We start from the raw sequence: 21,514 nt of genomic DNA on the forward strand, positions 1-21,514 counted from the left end.
CACCAGCCTCCCCATAAGGATTCCATTTAAGCAAACGATCAAACATACTTAGGATGGAAGTGTGTGGAGAAAGTCAGAGACCTTGAAGTTTTATATCAAAAAAGCTCTGCCTTCACGCTCTGGATTCCACTGCCAGTTGATATCCCCCAGACACCTTTGTCATTGCAGGAGAATGCAAATCAGTGCCTACAAGCCTATATGAATGTGCAGCTGCTACCAGAGCAGAAGCACAATAGGATAAGCAAAACAAAAAGCCAATCACTAACCCTATCACCACCAAAAGGAGAAGATACTTTAATTTCCCTCTTCATATTTAATTAAAATTTTAGTCACATGGAATATCGATTAGTTAAAATTACTTTTTAAAGTCTCAAGTTTTTTCTAAAAATCCATTTAGAAAAATTGTAATTCTTTTTCTACTCCACTTTAGTTATTTATAAAGGGATCTTTTCAGCAAGGGAGATAATCTGAGTAATTATACAGAGAAAATAATGAAGTTGACCTTGTAGAAAGGACTGCCAAATGCACAAATTAAACACACACAAAATAACGGGGAGAAAAATGTTTTTCTCTAGTGCCTTTCAGTTACCAAAATCTCAGGTCTTTCAAGTAATTGGAGCAGGTACAATATTGTCACACAAGTGTCATTTTCAAGTGAACAGTGCCCATTTAATTTTAGGGATAGTGAAAGATGCTTGGCTGCATCTTGAAGACTGAAGTTCTCTACCCATGGCACAGATGCAGCACAACAAGCATTGCCAGCTTTCCATATGCCCTGCCAACATGCATCAACTCTGATGAGGAAGGACCTCTTGGAGGGAATAGGGAAGTGCAGTCTCCATGATCTAATCCCCTTTTATTTTGAGGCTGCCAGAGAAGATGCCAGTGTGGCATATGACAGATATAGCAATTTCCTGCAACATCTTTGCGAGATTTTACTGTACTATTTTTATACACCACTGTGGGCCAGAGATTGCATGTAATTCCATGGGGAAGTTGACCACAGCTCCTCCAGATGCAAAGAACAGTGGGAGGTGATTAAGCAAATTCACTTAGGTTTTAACACCTCCACAGATATACCACCACTGGCTCACATACATTAGTTCAAACTGGATTCTCCAGAGACCAACAGACAAAGAAAGGACTTTTGGATAAATAGCTGAACTGACTCAGGGCCTTCTTTCTGATCCAGCAAATGGACAGAACCTTCTGTCCAAGGATGAGTGCGGGGGCATGAGCAATCCTTCCTGGGAATGGTTGGACGGACTCTGGCCTACTGAGGCCCCATAAGACTGACTGATGACCTCTTGTAAGTTTTTGGCATGTGTATAGGAACTTATTGTTTTTATAGGATTTCTCTGTAATGCCTTTACCTTAAGAAGAAACGTGCTTGTTTATGGTTATGTGGTAACTTATGATGACTGGCAATCATGTTGTTTTATAGCCTTCTAAGAGAAAGCAAAGTGCAGATACTGGCCTGTTTGGGTAGCCTGAGTTACTGGGAATAAAACACAGCCTGGAAAAGCTCTGGTCAGGAGGAAGACACACACAGGGCTCTGCCAAGAGAGGAGACAGTTAAGGATTTGTGAGTCTACCGTGGGTGTCCTTGGTGAACCACAAAGGGGGAATACAGGTGCAGTTGCCCTGAATGGATAGGAATGTCTCCTTCTGGAAGTGAGGAGAGACTACAAGCTTGCTTTACTTAGGCCAAACATCAGAACGTAACCACTTCCAGTCAGTAATCTAGAAATGAAATGCTTCTCTAACCTCCTCTCATGGCTTTTAGTTCTCCCCCTGCCCATACTGACCTCAGCCAGCTTCCTTAGGGTACCTGTTGGGCAAAGGAAATGCAAACATACTTTGGGTACTGACCAACTTGGATACAGAAACCAATTAACATCCTGGAGTTTTTCAAAAGTTTCCAGACCCTCTTTGCTGGCCTGAGCATATCATCTCTGTTGCAGCAATATCTCATGGAACTCCAATGAACACTTCACCTTAGAAGGTTCTTTCTTTCTTGGCTTCCTGTCATAGAGAACATCTAAACAATTCACTACAATTTATGCAACCTCTGCAATTCAGACAAGGCTACTTACACAACTTTGCATCCAATCTGCAATTTCCCAACCTCCCTTCCACCCCTCAACCCCCAAAATAAAAGGGCCTCAATATATTCTCCACATCCATCATCTGTAGTTAGGATAATACTTTGCATATATGTCACATCTTTACATGGATCTTGAAGTGCTTATGAAAGACCTAGTATTATAATCAGGGACCTCCGTAGGGAGGCCTGGGGTAGAAGTGACAAATCCATCACTTTCGGGACCCACCCATCACTTCCAGGACCAACCGCACCGGCCAATCACACTGGCTGGCCGGGCCCCCCAAAGAGCAGAGCCCGGAGCAGTCGACCCGATTCGCCGTACCCCAGGGACGGCTCTGATTATAATTCCATATAAATGGATAAACAGACACAAAAATTAATTTGTTCAAAGTAGGTCAATCTCAAAACTGGAAGAAAACCTGTGATTCCAAGTCTCTTACTACCACTAGATACACTGTCCATTCTTGGGAAAAGTCAATCCCCGCCCCGCTCCCCCCCAAAAAAGGCTGTTTTCTGAAAGTTCATCTTGGAATGGAATTCTTGGACCATTCTAAGCAAGTAAGTGGAAGCCACCTCTTCGTGTTACTTTTTAAGCAAGGCATGCCTGAACTACTGCGAAACATTTTCAGTTGTCACCACTAAAGAATGTGAGCTGTTACTTTAAAGTAACAATGGAAGCCAGAACCTTGGAATGGAACCCTTTCTCATCACAACCCAGAATATATACATACTCAGTGACAGAGGTAAAAGGGCTTTGTTTTGCTAACCTGGGACAGAAAGATTAATTATGGCCATTACGTAGTAGTTTAGTACTCCCATGTAAGAGAAGAGTAAACAGTAGGCAATTTAACATTCACAAAACTTTCTGGAGCACAGGTTGAGTCTCTTAATAAAATCTTTGGGACTATGCCACTATTATTACAACCATTAGAAGGAAGTAGGTATTGGATAAAAGGAAACAATTTCAATTTAAGGCTCTGCAAATATTTCCATTGTGACCCTCCAGTCACCGGTTTGTACTGCTGGCACCATTTACTCCTGGTTGAAATTTAGAGCAGAGGATCTTCATCTGAAAGCATTAAAACCAAAATTTAAAGAACAATTGTAAAAAGATTAAAATAAAACCCAAAATGAATGAGGGGAGAACCTGGATCAGTATGGGTACACAGATCTGGGTATAAGTCATAATCACAAACCCTCCTAAACAAGAGAGTTTTCTGCACAATCATTCTGCACAAGTCTCTCCTCTGCATATTACGGAATATCTAAGTAGTTAGTCCACAATGCACATTAGCTATGGGGAATAGATATTTTTAGCAGTATTCCTCTACTGAAAACTTAGGGTGGGATTTTCAAAGTGAGCTATTAATGTTAGGTGCCCAAATAACATTTGTCCCCTTTGAAAATGCCAGTCAAAGTTTCCTTTCTAGGATGGAGGCTCACCTAGAGCTGTAAGAATAGACTATTTTGTTTTGAGTGCCATCATCAATTTCTCCCACTGTCCTCTACTCCAGAGATTTTCCATCCTGGAGACCACAATGTATCACCTACAGACAGCATAAGTAGAGTCCCCTTAGATGGCCAGCTCTGGTGTTAACCCTCTAAAACAGAACTGGATGATAAAAAAGTACAGAGCCCAGAGGAATCCCCTTCGCATCCATCCCAATTCAGCAAGATTCTTGAACATGTGACCAGCCCCACGAACTTCAGTGAATCAACTAAGGCCACAGTATAGATTCCAGTGACTCAGAAGCAACCAACCTAGTGCATCATCTGTGCTAAAATGGGTCTCATTCCTACCACACAGTATGTAGTAGCTCTCCCACTCCCCCCCAAAAGATATCAGACTAATGGCAATATTGCCAGGTTCTTGGAAGATTAACTCAGTGGTCTTCTAGTGCTGAGTAGAGGGGCAGGAGACGTTAGGGATTGATTCTGACACTCTTACTCGTGTTGGACAACACCTTACATGGTTCCACTGGTTCTATTGGGACTACTTATATAGTAAGGTATTGTCTAACAAAGGTGGCAGAATCAAGCTCTTCATTAGCAAGTTGAGGTCAATCTCAGCTCAGCTTTGCTCAAAAACAAGAGGAGGAAGGGAAAGTGATGCTGTCTTTTAGTAATGATTTGCACTGCGATCCTTCCGTGAGATCAGCTGCATTCCTGGGATATGAGCTCACCTATACGAGTCTCCATCTCTGTTGTAGTCACACAATAGATAGTCCTTTCCCACCACTTTATCTCGAGCAATCTTCAACGGCTGGTCAACAGAAGACAGGAGATCTTCACAGAGGCTTGGGACCTAATAATAAAAGAAGATGAGGGGGGCAAACATTAAGATTAAAAGGGGTCGGTTTCTCTACTAAATACAGGTTGTGTGATTTGTGGACAAACTTTTAAACTTTACCACTTAATATCCCACCTCCACACTGTTTAAAAAAAAAGCCTAAATTGTTTTCTAAAATCTATTTATTCTGAAGTTGCCCCCAAGAAGTTGCACTTATGATTTTTTCTACCCTATTTCTCCCTTTTCTGCCCCCCCCCCCCTCAAATAATTTCAGACTTCATTATCCAGCCACTAGTATGGTCTACTAAATTTAAATACATACATTCTCAGTGTTAGTTTCTTGCCAACAAAGACCAGTGAAGAGATTGTTGAGAACTGATGAATAAAGGTAAATATTTATAATGGAGTGGAAACCAGAGAGCTGCTAAGAGAATAAGCTGTCCATGCACTAGGACTTATTTTTCAGAGGCTCCTGCTCTGGGTTGAGTTTAGCATATTTTCCAGGCAGCCTGCCAAACATTAGTATGCTGGCTAATAAAAAAATATCAAAATATATCTGCTACACAGGTAGCTTTTAAATGGATCCATAATCCCAGCTGCCACCCTGTGCTTTATCTGGAGAAATGAACAAATCAACATCTAAATAGAACATGGCAAAGAATTTTTGACATACTGCAGGGAAGATGTAATGACATTTTGCAGCACAAAGCTGGTGTAAGCCTCAGCACAAGTAAGCGAGCAAATTCTCTCCCCTGGTCTCTAGCACAAAAGCTGACATGAGCCACACCAGCAATATCAACCTTCCCTCTGCTGCAGGCTTTTTCAAATTTAGAATAGCATCTGCCCACTCGAGTAGTTTCCTCAGTACGCCAACTCCATCTCCCCTGTACACAGTTTAGAATAGCTATTTGTCACGCTAGAGTGTGCCATATTCAGTCTGGTGGCTAACTATCAAAACACTTCCTAGAGCCACTATTAAACACAACTGGTGTATCTTTCCTTTCACCAGGGGGGAAAAGAGGGAGTTCTAGAATTTAAGAGACAGACAAAAAGATAACATTTAGATGTAAATACTGTTTGTTGTCACACATATAATTAAAATAGACAAGATTTTGGTTGTTTGAAGAGATCTGAGGTGCGTGTTTGTTTTAAGATTCTGCTATTATTTCTTCTCCCTTATGTATACACTTAAATGAACATTAATGCTAAAATATAAATATGCAATTTCATGCTGGCATGAAATCACTATGTAAACTGATAATTACATGTAATCTTCTGATAGTATCCCGGACAGGATAAATTTAAAACATTGATCAAACAAATGGCTTTAAAAAAAAAAAAAAAGCTGACAGGCACATTAGTAACAGGAGATTATACAGGTTAAAAATCAGACCCGTCTTGGCTGTCATATAAAACATATATCAATATGTGGAGAGGGGAGTTAGGTGCACCTACATTAAATTCATGAAGTGGTTTTAAACCAAGATTGCAACATTTTAGTATGCTCTGATAGTACTGTATTATAATCATTAGAAGGGAAGACATCAGCAAGTCTTAAAATACCTTATGTTGACATCTATAGACAATGAAATGGTAAATGGAAGTGTCATTGCGGCTGCTGCACTGACAGGAAAATAATGACATTCATGTTGGGTTAGTACACGCTTCCCATGCCCTTAAGAATAACAGAACAGCAGTGCAAGCAAATAAAGTAATAGAAGAATGACTTGCTCTAGCAGTATCATGCTATATTGCCCGTATAATGTGATATCATCTTGGCTTTTCCATTTGTAGAGGTATTAGAATTTTACAGTTAGCTCAAACTTCATTAAAAGTTAGCTGACCTAAGTGTCTTTCAAACTGCTACCCATAGGATTCAAAAAGTTTTGAAAGATGCACCTAAAAGAATTAGGCTGGGATTTTTAAAGGAAACCAAGGGAGTTGGGAACCTAGCTGCTTTGAAAATCCCAGCTGTAGCAAACACCTGTTTTCCTACTGCGAAGGATCTGTGGTTTGACATAGCTAACGTATGGAAGTTGTGGGAGCTATTTAGCTATATTATTGCCTATTAGCTTTTGATATTTGAGTCAAGGGTTCAAATAGCAGCATTATATTAGAGAATGTTTCCCAATGAATTTAAATGGCTTATAGGATATTTCCTTAAATTTTAGATCTGAATGTCAGCAGCTGCTCGCTACTGTAGGAGACAGAAGATCGGCTGTAAGCCCGCTTGGTGTAGGAGCCTTAGTTAGGTGATTTATCTATGTAGCTTGCCAAGTTAAACACAAAATGGATTCCATTTTTCTTTTTAAATAAATTTCCTGTAGAAATTCAGGGGACGAAGTAAATCCAACAAGCTCTACTGGGCACCATGTACAAATTACCTAGAGGTTATGAAATTGCCATGCTCTCAATGGGACTGTATCACCTCTCCCCATAAGCAGGCAGAGTATTTAATCCCAGCAGTTATGTGCCTTGGTCAAGTCCTGCGATATGGGATATACAAAGGTTCAAGCTAGGAGACTCAGCTACTTCTAGGGGACAAGGGGCTCAAAATTGCAAGTTAAAGAGCGTGTGTTTAAACACAGGAGTAAAAAAAGTAGTGAGCATTTTCTAGAAGAAACTTTCCTTTTTCCAAAATTGGACAAATCCAGTACTCTGAGTTGATCATACAAAGGAGATACAAATCAGAAGTGTCATACCACAAACTACGTGAAATGATGTATTTGTGTACATTCGCCCATCTGGTTCTACTTTGTCTCTTCCTCCTCTTTTCCATTAGCTATTAGTTTTACAATCGTTATTCAGGCAGAGAGCAACTTGAGATGAACTCTTCAGCGAAATACACAGCAATTTCAGACGCATGTACAATACGATCCAAAATGCCTTTGTCTTCAGGAACTATACTCCCTCTACCTCCTAAAACTGGCCAGCTGAATACATTCCATCTTCTGATCTGCTTTATGGCCAAGTGCCCATCCCAGAGAGATGAGAATCTAGAAACACGCTGTTCATTTTGTTGCCCATTTAGATGAGTAATAACGATGAAAACATGATTGGGAAAAGAGTGGCGCTCTTCCCAGACTCCAATTCCAATCCACTTCTGTTCCTATCACTTTTGTTTGGAAAAAGCCCTACAATGCAAGTGCAGTAGAAGACCAGCAGAGGTCTCTTTACTATTCTTCATCAGGCAAAACTGAACTTTGTTTTAAAAAGGACACAGCAGATTGAGTCAATTCCACTGCAAAAAAGTTGCTACGTAGCCACCTGGATTCCCCTTGCAAAATCAGCATAAGAGAAGATGTGACTGCAATTTCGCTGTATTCATGAGATGGTTTAAGCAACCTGGCTTACTTCTGCCAGAAAACAAGAACACAAATACAGCAGTGAGACTGTATCCACATAAGGGCACAACCTTAACGAAAAGGCTGCCTAGAGCTCTGGGATCAATACAATGGTCAAAAACTTTTCTCCTCTGGCTCAACGGAACGCTCTACAATAGCGGTCCCCAACCTTTTTAAGCTCAAGATCACTTTTTAAATGTGAGGGCAACCAAGGATCTACCCCACCTCTTCCCCAAGGCCCTGCCCACTCCATCCCCTGCTCTCTTCCCCGCCACAACTTTCACCAGGCTGGGGCAAGGGGCTGGGGTTCGTGAGGGAGTGTGGGCTCTGGGCTGGGGCCAAGGAGTTCACAGTGTAGGAGGAGGCTCCCGGCTGAGCCTGGGGCAGGGGTGCAGAAGGGGGTGACAGCTACAAGCTGTGTAAGGCTGGTGGGGCGCAGGAAGGGGCTCCGGGCTGGGGATGCAGGAGGGGGTATGGGGTGCTGGCTCTGGGAGGGGGCTCAGGGCAGGGGCTTGGGGTGCAGGAGGCAATTCAGGGTGCAGGAGGGGGCTTGGAGTGCGGCCTCCCACCAGGCAGCACTTACTGCGGTCACTTGTCCATTGGGTGCTGGCTCTGAGAGGAGGCTGTGGACAGGGACTTGGGGTGCAGCCTCCTACTGGGCGGCACTTACCGTGGGCGGCTCCCGGTCAGTGGCACAGCAAGGCTAAGGCAGGCTTCCTGCCTGCCCCAGCCCTACGCCACTCCGGGAAGAGGCCAACCAACTCTGCGGCCCCTGGGAGGCGTGTGGGGCGCATGTGGCTCTGCGCACTGCCCCTCTCTGCAGGCACTGCCCCCAAAGCTCCCTTTGGCCACAGTTCCCCATTCCCAATGGGAGCTGTGGGGACAGTGCTTGCAGGCAGGAGCAGCACGCAGAGACCCCTTCCCTAGGGGCGGGCTGGCCGCTTCCGGGAGCGGTGTGGGGCCATGGCAGGCAAGGAGCCTGCCTTAGCAGCAGCCACGCTACACCCCCGGAGATTGCGATCGACCAGGAGAGAGTCCCCAGGATCGACCAGTTGATCACAATCAATGGGTTGGTGACCACTACCCCACAATAAGCATCTAGAGCTCATCTGTACAGGAGACAGAACTTTCTCTGGGACCAGACCGAGAAGGGAAAAGAACTTCCCCAGAAATTATGGGCCATCACAAACCACACCACCTTCACTCTGAAGTGAAAGGTGCATTCCTTTGACATTGCTTTCTCTAATAGATACATAGCAATTAGTATACAAATAAAACCCCCACCAAAACAAGATGCTCCACTGTACACCCTTCTCCCTTCAAAGAGAAGACGAAAGAACAAACTGCCACATGACAGATATTAGTCATATCACCTAAAGCACCCAGTTGGCGCTCAGATACTATGGCAACTATTAACTATTTAAAAAAAAAAAAAAAAAAATACAATGCAGCGCTTTCAGGGACAATTGCAGGACAATCAACGACTTAACTCCAAAGAAACTGATTAAAGATGGGTTTCAGAGTAGCAGCCGTGTTAGTCTGTATCCGCAAAAAGAAAAGGAAGACTTGTGGCACCTTAGAGACTAACCAATTTATTTGAGTATAAGCTTTCGTGAGCTACAGCTCACCACTGCATGCATCCGATGAAGTGAGCTGTCGCTCACGAAAGCTTTTGCTCAAATAAATTGGTTAGTCTCTAAGGTGCCACAAGTCCTCCTGTTCTTTTTGATTAAAGATGGCATTCCTTTAAGTCCCCCAGTTTACCCACCTGTCAAATAGGATAATGATGACCTCACAATCGTGCTGTGAGGTTTACTTTAGTGCGTAAAGCCCTTTGAGGGCGATTAAAAAAAGTTTATAATAAATTCCCATCTCACAAAAGTCTTAAAAGCAGTATTAAGAAGCTAATTTAAATCCTGAAAAAGGCAGAAAAATTCAGTAGTCAAGTGTTACGGACAGTATTTCCCTTAAGAGCTACATGGGCAGCGTCATCCACACTTGGAGATTATTTGCAATACTACCTGCACAACTGGACAGGCAGGCTCAATTTTTAGTCAGCATTTCCCATCTTTCTGGTTGAAATCAAACCATTTCTGGACTTCCGTGAGGTTGCATTGTCTGACCCAAGCGTATGTCATCTACAGATAATCACAATAGCTTAAGTGTTGATAAGAATTGCAATCTTTTCATCGTCCTTAGATGTATTGTGGTAGGAATTATTCTGCAAGCTGTAATGGGTAATCAATTGCAATGATGCACTTACTGGATTCTGTCCCTTTTTCTGGCACAGACTTCCAAAGTGACTTAGGCAGGGAAATTTATGCCTCAATTTCCCTAGGAATAAAATGACACTTTTCTACTCCAGAAGAAAGTTGAGAGATTTAATGCAGTGATGTTTATAAAAGATCTGAGATACCTCGCTGAAGGGGTTACACAAGGGCAATGTATTATTCTTGTTCAATTAACAAGACTCTTAAGTGTGGCCCAGACACCCAACGGGGCGTTTTAAAGTATTTACTACATCAACTATGTAACAACTGCTACGCTATTTTTCTCAGAGAGGGTTCCAGGCATACTTAACACATTGGCCTTCACAGTCCATGTTGTGGAGCTGCTTATATTGTGAAAGTGGTGTTTCAAAGCTGTCTGTACAAGTTATTTATAGCTTTAAATGCTTCAGCAACACGTGTACTAGGAATGGAGTATTCCAATAGGCGTGAGTCTTCTGCAGAGTTCACACTAGCAGTACCTTTAACAATACAAGATGCTAAATGTAACACACTAAGGACAGACACTAAATAAATACAGCAATAATTTGATCTTTGGGTTAGTATTTTATACCAAAAAAAGCACCTTTCATTAAATCTCTTCCTCCTCCGCTCCCACTTTAAGACTGTCAAATACCCAGCCCGGCCCGCCCCATGCACTTATATGACTAGTGCATATTGAGATTGCGTGGAATAAGTTTTCAGTTAAATAGAAAGTTTCCAAGCCTCATGATTGCAAAGAAACAACTTGCACTGGAAGGTTAACCAGTCTGTCATCAGGAATTTACAGACAACCTGAATCATTGGTTCTGTGCTATGAGAACCCCCTTACCTATACCCTCTATTCATTTTACTGGGTTATTAACTGGAAAACCCGATGATATTAAGTATCATTTCAGCAGACGGTCGGGGAAAGTAGGTGGGATCAAAACTCAAGCGGAGGGAACTGGTATTGTTACAAGGAAGGAGATGGAGAAGAAAGTGGGACGCTCACAAGGAAGAGGTAAAGACCAAGAGAAAGGGGAAAGGCAGAGAATCAAAAGGCAAAAATAGTGGCTGATTCTAAAAGGTGATCTTATTTTCCACAATTAGTGACGCTGAAGGGAGACAAACTAAATTTAGTTTCTACATACAGGTCATACTGTACCCTTTATCTTTTGCAAACTTCCCCATTTATAACCAAAGAAGTTCTGCCAAGGACTGAGTTGAGTATGTAATCCTATCTTCCTACCCTGGGCCCAATGATCACAATTAAAATTTAAGTTTGGCTTCCTCTGCACTGTTTGAGGCTCCCAAGGTGTCTTCACTTCTGCAGACAGGCATTCAAATAGGTATGACTGCCCCTTCACACGTTGGTGTATGAGACCACCCCCAAAGTAAATTTAAAAAAAACCACGAAAAGGCAAGTCTCCAGGGCCCAAATTCAGTTGTTCAAATGGGGCTTAAATGGCATGGCTATTCACAAGCATGTACCATGGAATGAAGTGGTGGTACTTTTTTTTTTTTTTTTTTTTTAAAGTAGATATACAATGAATGAGTAGTATAAAGGAAAGAAACTGAATGAAAATGAGACCACCACATTATAGTGCATGTTGGTTGAACAAGGATTCTATTGTCTTCTGTGTAACAGTATTCTTCATTGAGTTAGTGAGCCAGGTATTTGGACAGAGTTTTAATTAAGTTAACCATTTTCATATCAGCAGTACAAGTGATCACCTGTGTCCAGGCTGAAATTGTATACCTTCTATAGCAGCCAGTCAGCCTAATAATTGTTCCTTTCTGATACACTGCTTGACCAACAGAATCACCTGCATAATCAAGAATTAAAAGGTCAAGAGCAGATTTTATATCTAGATACGATCTAACTTTAAAAACAAAAACAAAAGGAGAGAGAGAGAGAGCGCGAGCATGCTTGTGTATTGATGGAATACAAGAGTTAAACTCCAACATTATATATATAGGCCCCAAGTTTGTCCTGTGATATACCCAGGCAATTTCTAGTGGAGCTGGATGTGCATGACAGTAGAATTCTCCCCCTTGTGTACTAAGGATGTATTTAGCAACACAGATATTCATCTGAAATATTAAGTTTGCAATCTCGGTGGGGCTAGGTTGCTACTAGAGCTTAATTTTGTCTTTACAGACTTCAGTGTTTACAACAGTAATCCTAATGCTATGCGATGTTAATTTGCATATAAATAGCGTGCCTGTCCAAAGACCAAATTACAATGTGCACCAGCCCTCCAGTAACCTCATTTTGGAAAGTATGTACAAAATTTGGTGATGTTTAAGGTCCGATGAATTTTGCCCAAGGACGAGAGCTGGAAAGGAAGGCTCATTAAAGTACGCATAGCTCCAGCTTGACCGAGTTTCAGAAAAACAGTAGACTATGCACTTGGACCTGTCTGCCCTTTGCATTAGACTCTACAACATACAGGTGTCTGCAGAGACGTAAGATGCATGCAGCTTTTTAAATAAAAAGCAAACATCCCCAAATTTAAAAACAAAACATTTTAATTACATTTAAGTCTTTAAGGCTGTTATTTTTATTTGAATTCTTATAAGACTTATGTCACTGTATGGAAGTGAAAAAAAGATTGTCAACATCAATCAGAAAACCACTTGAATGCAAAAAACAGCCAACACTTAGCCAGCACTTTCATAACAGTGATCATTTTGGCATGCCACCCAGTTCAGACTGCATTCCTTCCATTTTGGGCCAGCATCTAATAAAATTTCATTATAATTCTACTGAGTCATTCTGCAGCCTTAGAATTTCCTGTTCCAGCAGAACACAGACATAGCTTAACGGATGTTGCGGAAACTTAAAAAGGAAGCCTGGCTCCACTCATATTGTGCTTACAAACCACCACTAAAGTCACTCCCCCAAATCCACATATGCTGCTCAACCTTAACTTGATCCATCATATGTCCATGCTCACAAATTCGACACAAGCTTTGTTTATTAAGTGAGACTCAAATGGACTTTGAGGCTCAAGACTCAGATGTAAATTATATTTGCAACAGCACACCTTTATACATGAGGTGGGTTGGAAGGGTCTATGTTAAATTTAAAACTGCTATATATATAAAAATGAATTTACTACCACAGAAAGGTGCTAGTCTGACAACTCCGCAGACCTGATTAAAAGTTGCTCAGTGCATAAGAGGTACATCATAGGCAGTGTGACACTTAGGTTATTTGCAGAGCACTGAAAATAGACCTCAATTCTAATCTCTAGGGACCACATTTAACGTGTTATGGTAGGTTACTCTTCATACCCATAAAATCCCTGGCCTTCTTCCTGTGACTGGCAACATAGCGATAGTTGTTGAAGCACCACCTCATTCCACGTAACCCACTGAATAGCTGAAAGTTGCCATCTGGCAGGCCCCAACCGGCCCTAGATTTTGACCAATAGCCTACAGGTGAAGGCCTTTATACCAGTTACACATCCGACGAGCAATCACAGTGTAACAGCTTGATTTTTATTACATTACAAATTTGGTTGATAAGGGCAATAGTATTGATCTAATGTTGTCTTCTGTAAGGCATTTGACTTGGTGCCACATGGCATTTTGATTAAAAACTAGAAAGATAAAATTAACATAGCAAACATTAAATGCATTAAAAGCCAGCTAACTGATAGGTTCCAAAATGTAAGTAAGCAGGGAATCACTGAATGAGTGTTTCTGCTGCAATCCCACAGGAATCTACTCTTGCCCTATGCTATTTAACATTTCTGTTAATGAGCAGGGGAAAAAAAGTCACTGAAAGTTCGCAGAGGACACAAAAATTGGGTGAGGAGTAAATAAGGATGGAGGACAGGCCACTGGTATAGTAACCTGGGTCACTTAGTAAGCAGGGCACAAGCAAACAATGTGTTTTAATGTAGCTAAAAGTAAATATACCCATATAGGAAGAAAATATGTAGGCCATATGGATACAATGGGAGACTATCCTGGGAAGCAAGTGACACCAAGTTTTGCGGGTCATGGTGGATGATCAGCTGAACAAGAGCTTCCAATGAGAGGCTGAGGCACTGGAAGTGAGATCTCACCTTTGAATCCACTCTGCCATCAGCAATGCAGTTCTGTTTTTCAAAGGGCTCATCAGGTGTCACAGAATGTTTAACATTCTGCCCTCTCCAGATATTCAGGTAACCACCTATTCACTTGCCGAGGCCAAAAGGGCTAATGCAATGCCTTGGATGAACAAATAAGGGAACCTCAAGTAAAAGTAGAGGTTATTTTACCTCTATATTTTGGGTCAGAACCCCTAATTTGAGAAATGCTGTTCTTCCCCTGTGAAATCTGTATAGCATAGGGTAAAAGCACACAAAAGAACAGATTTCACGGTCTGTGATGTGTTTTTCATGACGGGGAATTTGGTAGGGCCCTAAGAAGGATTTAAAAGCATGCCTTATAGTGATAAGGAACTCTGTGTATTTAGCTTGAGTCTGACAAAGACAAGGGTAAGGGGTGACTATTACAAGCTATAAGTATCTTCATGGGAAACAAGTATTTAATAATGGGCTCTTCAATATAGCAGACAAAGGTGTAACACTATCTACCCAATGGCTGTCAGTTGAAGGTAGACAAATTAGGAGCGAAAATAAGGTGTGAATTTTTAACAGTGAGCGTAATTACTTGGAACATCTTGCCAACGATCATGGTCGATTCTCCATTGCTGACCATTTTTAAATCAAGATTGGATGTTTTTCTAAAAAGTTATGCTCTAGAAATTATTTCAGGGAAATTCTATGGCCTACTGTAGACAGGAGGTCAGACTAGATCACCACAATGGTGTATCCCTTCTGGCCTCAGAATCTATGAATCCCAGGAGGTCTTAACTACTTGTGTCACGAATCCAGCAGATGTCACCAGTAACAAAAACAACTATAACTTAGAGAAGCACACTAATATGAAAAAAGAAAAGGAGTACTTGTGGCACCTTAGAAACTAACCAATTTATTTGAGCATAAGCTTTCGTGAGCTACAGCTCACTTCATCGGATGCATCGAAAGCTTATGCTCAAATAAATTGGTTAGTCTCTAAGGTGCCACAAGTACTCCTTTTCTTTTTGCGAATACAGACTAACATGGCTGCTACTCTGAACACTAATATGAAGTGCATTATAGCGATGTACCTATTCCCCAGCTATTCCAGTTTTCAAAAAGGGAACTCAATTTTTGATCAAAAATTGAGATTTGTATAAAAGTCCAACAAATAAAGGTATGGATTTCTTTAAAGTTCCACAGAAGGTTATTTAAAAATAAATAAATAAATATTCCTTCAAGTATTTGCAACCCAAGCACTGCAGTACTAAGAGAAAGTGATTTAATTTTTATCCAAGCTTAATACAGAGAACAGAAAATGGAATGAAGAAAATTAGATTAAAATGACAACTTAAGATTGTTAGCAAACAAAAAGTTACAATGTAATTTAAGAAGTGTCCCTTTAACCATTTACATATATTAAATCAGGATTGAATTACCATCAAGGTAATCTTTCCTAACTAGATGAGTTTCCATTTACAGCCACTTGAAAGGAAAACTGGCTGTCACTGAGACTTTTATTCAGTGTGCCTAAGCCCATTATTTTAGGCAAAAACACTCAGTTTAGAACCTCAGCAAATACTTAAACATCTAGCTGTTGAATGCCCACTGCTGATCATACTAGCCAACAGTTTCTGAAGGAGCACCACATTAGAGATCTCACTTTTGAATCCACTCGGTCAGCAATGCAGTTCTGTTTTTCAAAGGGTTCATCAGGTATCTCAGAATGTTTAATATTCTGCCCTCTCCAGACAGTCAGGTAACCATCTATTCACTTGCTTGTCTGAATTATGTTTCATGTTATCTAGTCTTCAGGACTCCAAGCTTCTAAAATGAGTCTCAAAAGGCTTCACCTATGGCCTCATGTTCTTTGCAACCTGTGCAGCCTAGGAAACAGGAGTCCTCTATAGGTGATTTATGTTTTTTTATACCACTTAAAAAAAGCATCAAAAGCACAAGCAGCGATGAGGTGCTTCATTTGTCTGAGTGCACTTTTTTTAGCTGCATCATCAAGCTGGTTCTATGTCAACATTGGTGTGATCTTCCAAATATCTGAACTTGCAAATTTAATGGTTATGTTTTTATCGATCAGTTAGGGATTTTTTATACATAAAAAGAAGAGTGATTTAATGTATTGGGCTTCTATGAGCTGGGCCGTCTGCGTGCTAATTAGCAGAGACCACAGGGGTGCACAAGGCTTATAGGGATCCACTGGGTCTGGTCTCTCCATACTAGTTCACCAACAGGCATCATATGTGAGTTCTCTACTGAAAGCTTGTGTCACACTGAGCATCAGAATCATGAAGTATATGTATGCATAATACATAAGGAATCATTTATATACTGACACTTATGTCCTTAAGGTCCGGGTTAGGGATAGTGACCAGAAGGTGATAAACATGTTTATTTCAGCCAGGAGATGGTTGCCTACCGGTCTTGCTACATATAGACTGAGTTGTATATTTCAGAATGAATGCCTATTTACAGTCTGAGCTGGATGCTAATGAAGGGATTGTGAAGTCTTCAAGGAGGGAAATTTACTGGAAGAAAAAACAAGAGGGTACTGTTTGTAAGTGAAGAGAATAAAGTAAAAAAAAAAAAAAAACCTAACTGTAGGGACAGGGACAGACTCTGCATCCTTCACCAATAGGACAAGCTGCCACCTGGCTTGTCTTATGAATGGAGGATCTAAGCCAGTTTGGCTGTTTGACACTGGGAGAGAAGTTTTTGGAGAGCTAACCTTCATGAAATAGGGAAATGTTTTGTTACTTAAGTTTAAGGTCTAGAAAGCATGTTATGATTTTATCTTGCATATAACCATTTGTTTCCATTAATTCTACCTGCTTCTTCTCAACTCTGTTAGATATGTTTATGGTAAAAACAAGACATTTCTTTACATGCTGTGTGTTGAGCAGAGTAGTAATCCTGCAGTGTAATAGCATGTACTATTCCTTTGGGAGTAGCGCATCAGAATTCTGTGAACATCCAGTGAAACAATGGCTGGACACCGCAAGGGGACACTTGGAGTGCTCGGGGCGTGCTTTGTGAGCTGAAATACAAATCCATCCCTCACGCGGCGTGTCTGGGCTCCAGTGGGGAAGCAATTGAGCTGCACCCTAGCCAGACCTGCTCCCTGCACCTATTGCTGTATTTATAGTGTACGGATCCACTCCCCTCCACTCAGCAGCTGGGAGTTGGCTGACGGACCAGAGCTTCCTCCTTCACCTCCAATAAAAGTTTTTTGTTTTTTTTTTAAAACAATTACCTGAAAAGAAAGAACAGGGCCTGCAGAGGCCTGGAAGGCAGTGCTTGTGTTGCTAGAGGCTGGTGGATTTAGGGAACTGATCCACAGTAGGCCCAGACAAGGCTTCATCTCACTCAGGGCTGATGGTAGGGAGATGCCTTACAACCCTGGGTTATCTCCAGGAATACTACCGCTTCTCTTTTAAGAGAGACTTTTTTTTTAAAAAACAGCTTTCCTGGGATGAAGGTATGGGAGAGAGTGGAAATTACATCCATTTCCAAATCTTTAGACCAGAGACATCCAACTAAGTCGCTGATTGATATTCTACACTTTTTGATACATACTGTTGGCAAGTCTAACTTAATGCTCATGAAAAAATATTTTAGTGTAAGTGCTTGTTCCTTTTTCTGCATTTTTCTTTTGTATCATAATTAGTACCTTTTAATTTGCTTTCCTAGTTTATGCAAGTCCTACCCAAAATTCAAACTCCTCACTCTTCTGCTGTAATATGAATTTGAGAACGACTCATACTCCTCCTAGGATTGATGTTTATTTCTGTGCAGCTGGCCAAAAAGTCAAAATAAAATAAAAAAAAGTGTACTTGTGAAGATTGAGCATTGTACCTTTGACTATCTTTATGAAGACAAAGGAACTGGTGGTGTGCACTGTGACTGTTTTGTTTTCAGGTATTTAGCAGATCAGGGCTGAACATCTTTAAAAAGATACGCCAGAGACAGGAGAGAGTATAGAGGCTAAAGCACAAGACTGTCTTTCCAGCTACTATCTTGGTGCACTGTCTCTCATTTTAATTTGTGACTCAGTTTACCTATTAAGTGGATCTTAAAAACCCCTTTACAGTAGAGAGGCGTTTTGAAGTTCAATTAAGTTTTGATAAGCTGATTCAAGAGCATCCCAGGTAAGTGGTGTTGAGCCAAATAATATTCATGCTAGGTACACATTAAATTGGAGTTTAACTTAAGTTGTTTCCGAGTGAACCAATGTAATGGCTAGCAGTAAGTTTTCCTCTGTCTGGATTATTAACAGCTGGAAGAATTTTTTGGAAAACCGTCTTTCCAAGAGAGTTAGGGTTGGTCTATACTTAAATTTTACCAGCAGAACAGTATCAGGAAAAGGTATGGTGTTTGTTTGTACGTTTTTTGCTGACAATTATGCTAGTAAGAGCCCTAGAATAGGTGTAGTTACACTGGTGTAAGTGTGCTTACACTGGCATGGGAACCAAAATAAGCTACACCAGTCAAAGCACCTCCACTGCCATCCTTATTAGGGGGTTTGCCACTTTAGCTATGATGACACTGAAAGCTGCAAAGCTTCTTGCACAGACAAGCTTTTAGTTTTAGGGCTCAACACAGACTAGTCATCTCACAAAATGCAATTTTGGAGAATTCTATTCTATTTAACGGTTCTTAAAAAGTATTATTTTAAGAGGAATTACAATATTAATTTTTACATCTGTGTGTGTAAGACAGGCTCTGGGGTTACAACCCCACAATATTGCCATTAAATATACTTCAAATTGTACACTGCAGAAGAAGTTTCACAGAATGTCAGAACTTAATTTTGTATATATATAGAAGAAATATCCACTTAAAGTAAATTATTCTAAGCAAGTCACCCATAGACAAAAAGAAAAATATTTTAATTCAAAGTAACTGAAGCCTGGATTGTATGTACTAATTTAGCGCGTTAAGATCAATTTGCCCTACAACCATTAACATTTACCAACTGTCCATAGACTTGTTTAATAAGTAGGGCTCTGTCCAGGCGATTTTTCAAATTCTTATCCATCTTGTAGCATAAATGAAAAATCTCAATCTCTATCCATAATATGTTTTATTGAGACTTTCAGCATCCATAAAACCTTCATGTGTGATGCAGAGAATTCCAACATAAATACGACAATTATTTGTCCTTGCCAAATACAAATCAATCTGGAAACTGAAAGAATCACTCACAGTTGGAGGAAGGCTCACACTGAAGTTGAATACAAGCCCAAATTTTTGTCAGTGTTCTGACTACAAACCACTTCCTTGGACACTACCCGATACTCTGTACAGACAGAGACGGCTTTCAGTCTATTAGAAGACTTGCTAAGTGGTAAACCCCTGGAAAAGAACAAAAAGATTTGTGATGGAAGCACTGAACACTTTTCAGGGGCCCTTTAATTTAGGGAACTGCATGCAGAGCCTATGGAGCAGTCTAATCGCCCCTTCCTTTCTGGGGTGAGGGAACGCTTGAATAAGTGGTTTAAATATGCTCTAGTTTCTGTGGACACTATTGTCAAAAATCCATTTGGCTTCCCCAGCCATCTCTGAAGAATCAGAACAGAGCCACAGGCCATATAGGCAGGTTTATACTACTGCTTAAGTTGATCTAAATTGCATCACTCAGGGGTCTGAAAAAGACACCCCCGGAGTGACGCAAGTTACAACAACTTAAGCACTGTCCACACTGGCTCTATGTAGCTTCTGCCTCTCGCAGAGGTGGAGTAATTATGCTGATGGGAGAGCGCTCCCGCATCGTCGGCATCGAGTATCTTCACCAGATGCACTAGTGCCACAGATGTGCTGAGGTACCAATTCAAGTGTAGACCAGCCCTGAGGCTCAGTGTATTTTTAAAAAGTACCTTAACATCAATGCATCCTGGTGCCCACCACTGCCCTATTCTAATACGAGTTAAGCATGTATAGTTGCATTTGTTGCTGCACTGCAGGTTAGAACATGAATGGCTGAGAGGCAGCAACAGCATACCAGGGCTTATGTTTAAGGATAAGAGAAAGCATGCACAGTACTTCAGGCTATATGTAGAGGTTGGGTAATGCCCTCTACTTGATATCAAGCCTTTAACTTTATAAGGTGACTAGTTAAAATCAAGCAGGACCATCTACTCAAACACATCTCTGATGCATCTGTTCAAATGGTGTTCCACCATGCAGGTACCTCGATTACCTCCAATCGAGGCAAAGACTGTAACCCTTCCTCCTTTATAGTAAGCTAGTTTGTGTAATTAAAAAAAGTAAAAAGGTTCAAGCTCAACTTTTTTTTTTTTATACATTAAAGACCCAAAATTGTTAAGTTTGCTTGTTTTCCACCTTGAAATATTAGAAATATCAACTCTGGTCTTGCACTTCCACAAACTGATCCACTAAAATTTCAGAGCATCTTTATTGTTATTTTCAATACCTTAATTGAAAGGATGGAAGATGAACAAAGATCCTCCTTCTCTACAAAGGAAAAGAATTGATGTTATAGGTGTTTAAAAACAGTTTTAAATTGACTAAAATTTCATACTCATCTGAAGGCTTGTCTGAATGGGGACTTTAGCAGCATAACCATATTCCTGTAACTCCCCATGTACACTTGGAGAGTCCAGAGAGATATAATTGTAGTGGTATATACTGGTATACTGCTCCCCACCGCCACTTAGACAAGCCTTCAGAGGCTCAACTTTCATTGTTGAGGTCATTTCCAGGGTGGATTTGATTTAAATCACTAGTCAGGAAGACTCGATTCAATCACTGATTTCTACATAAGAGTGCATTCTTGTTGGTTGTTATAATCTTAATACATATTCTTCACAACTCAGAGATAGATGTAGGTTTCATTTCTAGAAGGTACACTCTAGATTTTTGAAGTGATTTATTTTGAAAAACCTTTTCACATTAGTTTTACAGCTATATCAGAAAATGAATGATTGGTTATTTCATTTACCAAAGGTAATTGAAGCACAAATTTATGAAGTCATTGGGAGGTGAACTATCTCCAATTCAACAGGTTAAACCATTAATATTTGGAGGATTTTCTTGCCATGCTGTATTAAGAGGAGATCACAATCAGCCAGCCATTTAAATTGTTTATTTAACTAAAAACAAACAACAACAACGTTATGTAGTCTAGGCTTTTTTCTTCAACAGCAAACAATATTTTAACAAAACATGCATAAGAATTTAATTTAGTTAAACATTCAAGTTTTTTAAAATCAGGTTTGTTAAAATTGTTTTCAACTAAAATAGTTAATGAAATATTTAAAAAAAGCAAAACAAAAATTAAAATTGACTGCATCAGCCAGGTCAACATGAGAAACTTAAAGTATTGGCTTCTGCAGCTAACTCAGTCGTCTTCACCTTCATTTTCCTGTTTGTTCATAATCTGGAAGAGAAAAACAAGCTTTCCTGCTTTTTCAGGT

The 21,514-nt window shown here is 40.5% G+C and overlaps 1 protein-coding gene across 1 annotated transcript in view; it reads right to left on the bottom strand.

The window, feature by feature from the left end:
- CAPZB (capping actin protein of muscle Z-line subunit beta) overlaps positions 1-21,514 on the bottom strand; it is a 109,813-nt gene that overhangs the window by 46,145 nt on the left and 42,154 nt on the right. Inside the window, exon 3 of the mRNA XM_077837293.1 lies at positions 4,291-4,412. Within this exon, the coding sequence (XP_077693419.1) occupies positions 4,291-4,412 (122 nt within the window). The remainder of the gene's footprint in view (positions 1-4,290; positions 4,413-21,514) is intronic.

Source organism: Eretmochelys imbricata, chromosome 18 (genome assembly GCF_965152235.1).
Source record: "Eretmochelys imbricata isolate rEreImb1 chromosome 18, rEreImb1.hap1, whole genome shotgun sequence".
Taxonomy (NCBI): domain Eukaryota; kingdom Metazoa; phylum Chordata; order Testudines; family Cheloniidae; genus Eretmochelys; species Eretmochelys imbricata.